Below are 785 nucleotides of genomic sequence, written 5' to 3' on the forward strand. Positions count from 1 at the left end.
CGCACTGCCTGCAGACTGCAAAACCAAGAGGTTACTCAAAGCTCCGTGGGAACCCCCGCCTGGCCAACAAGAGAGTGGCCCTGGATTTAGCAAGTGTAACTTTCACCCAGAGATATGGCTATTGGCTAAGGCTGGATCTTCAATAGCACCCACTGCAGAGTCTTTGATTGAGAACACAAGTGTGTGTTCACTGATCGGGTTTTGGTTCGGGGTGGATCAGTCCCATCCTGTTGGAGGGGGCCGTTTAAGAGGCCGGGATTGCTGGGAGAAGCTGTCTGTTTGCGTTCCTGATAAAGAGGGACAGGAAGGAGAGCAACATTTGGGCTCCCAGCAACTCCCCCGCCAAGACTGGCTTTTCAGACAAACCCATCAAGGGTTTCACAACGTGCCCCTCAGCACATTCACTTCCCTCTGGTATCAAAGGAAACTTCAAGTCTGAAACGGACTTGGCAAGCATGTTATTAATAACTGTCATGATTATTAACAAATTTAATCCGGCCTGCTGCAGAAATGAGTTGCAGCAAAGTGACACAGTCTCCCGACACACTTCGTTGATGTACATCTTAAGCTGGCCCTGATTTTCAACACTGGCTTTCAAGTTATCCGGGGCACAGAAAGCCTCAACAGCAGGGTCGGGAATAGGGATCGTGTTTCCAGCAATGGAGAGGCTGGCCAAATGACTATTGATATCGTGGCTAAATGAAAAACCAGTGTCCCGGGGCTGAGCTAACAACACTTTTCCCTGAATGAAAGGGCACTTGGAGAGGCCAAGAACACAACTGAAA

General features: G+C 49.4%; 1 protein-coding gene across 1 annotated transcript; it reads right to left on the minus strand.

The window, feature by feature from the left end:
* Positions 1-244: 244 nt before the first annotated feature.
* On the minus strand, positions 245-781 carry LOC102988746 (protein ARMCX6-like; the record flags this gene model as incomplete). Its single annotated transcript, XM_007120534.2, has 1 exon — positions 245-781. A coding segment is annotated over one exon (537 nt), but the record flags the coding sequence as incomplete, so codon positions are not given.
* Positions 782-785: the final 4 nt, after the last annotated feature.

The sequence above is a fragment of the Physeter macrocephalus genome, unplaced genomic scaffold (assembly GCF_002837175.3).
Source record: "Physeter macrocephalus isolate SW-GA unplaced genomic scaffold, ASM283717v5 random_5466, whole genome shotgun sequence".
NCBI classification, from domain to species: Eukaryota; Metazoa; Chordata; class Mammalia; order Artiodactyla; family Physeteridae; genus Physeter; species Physeter macrocephalus.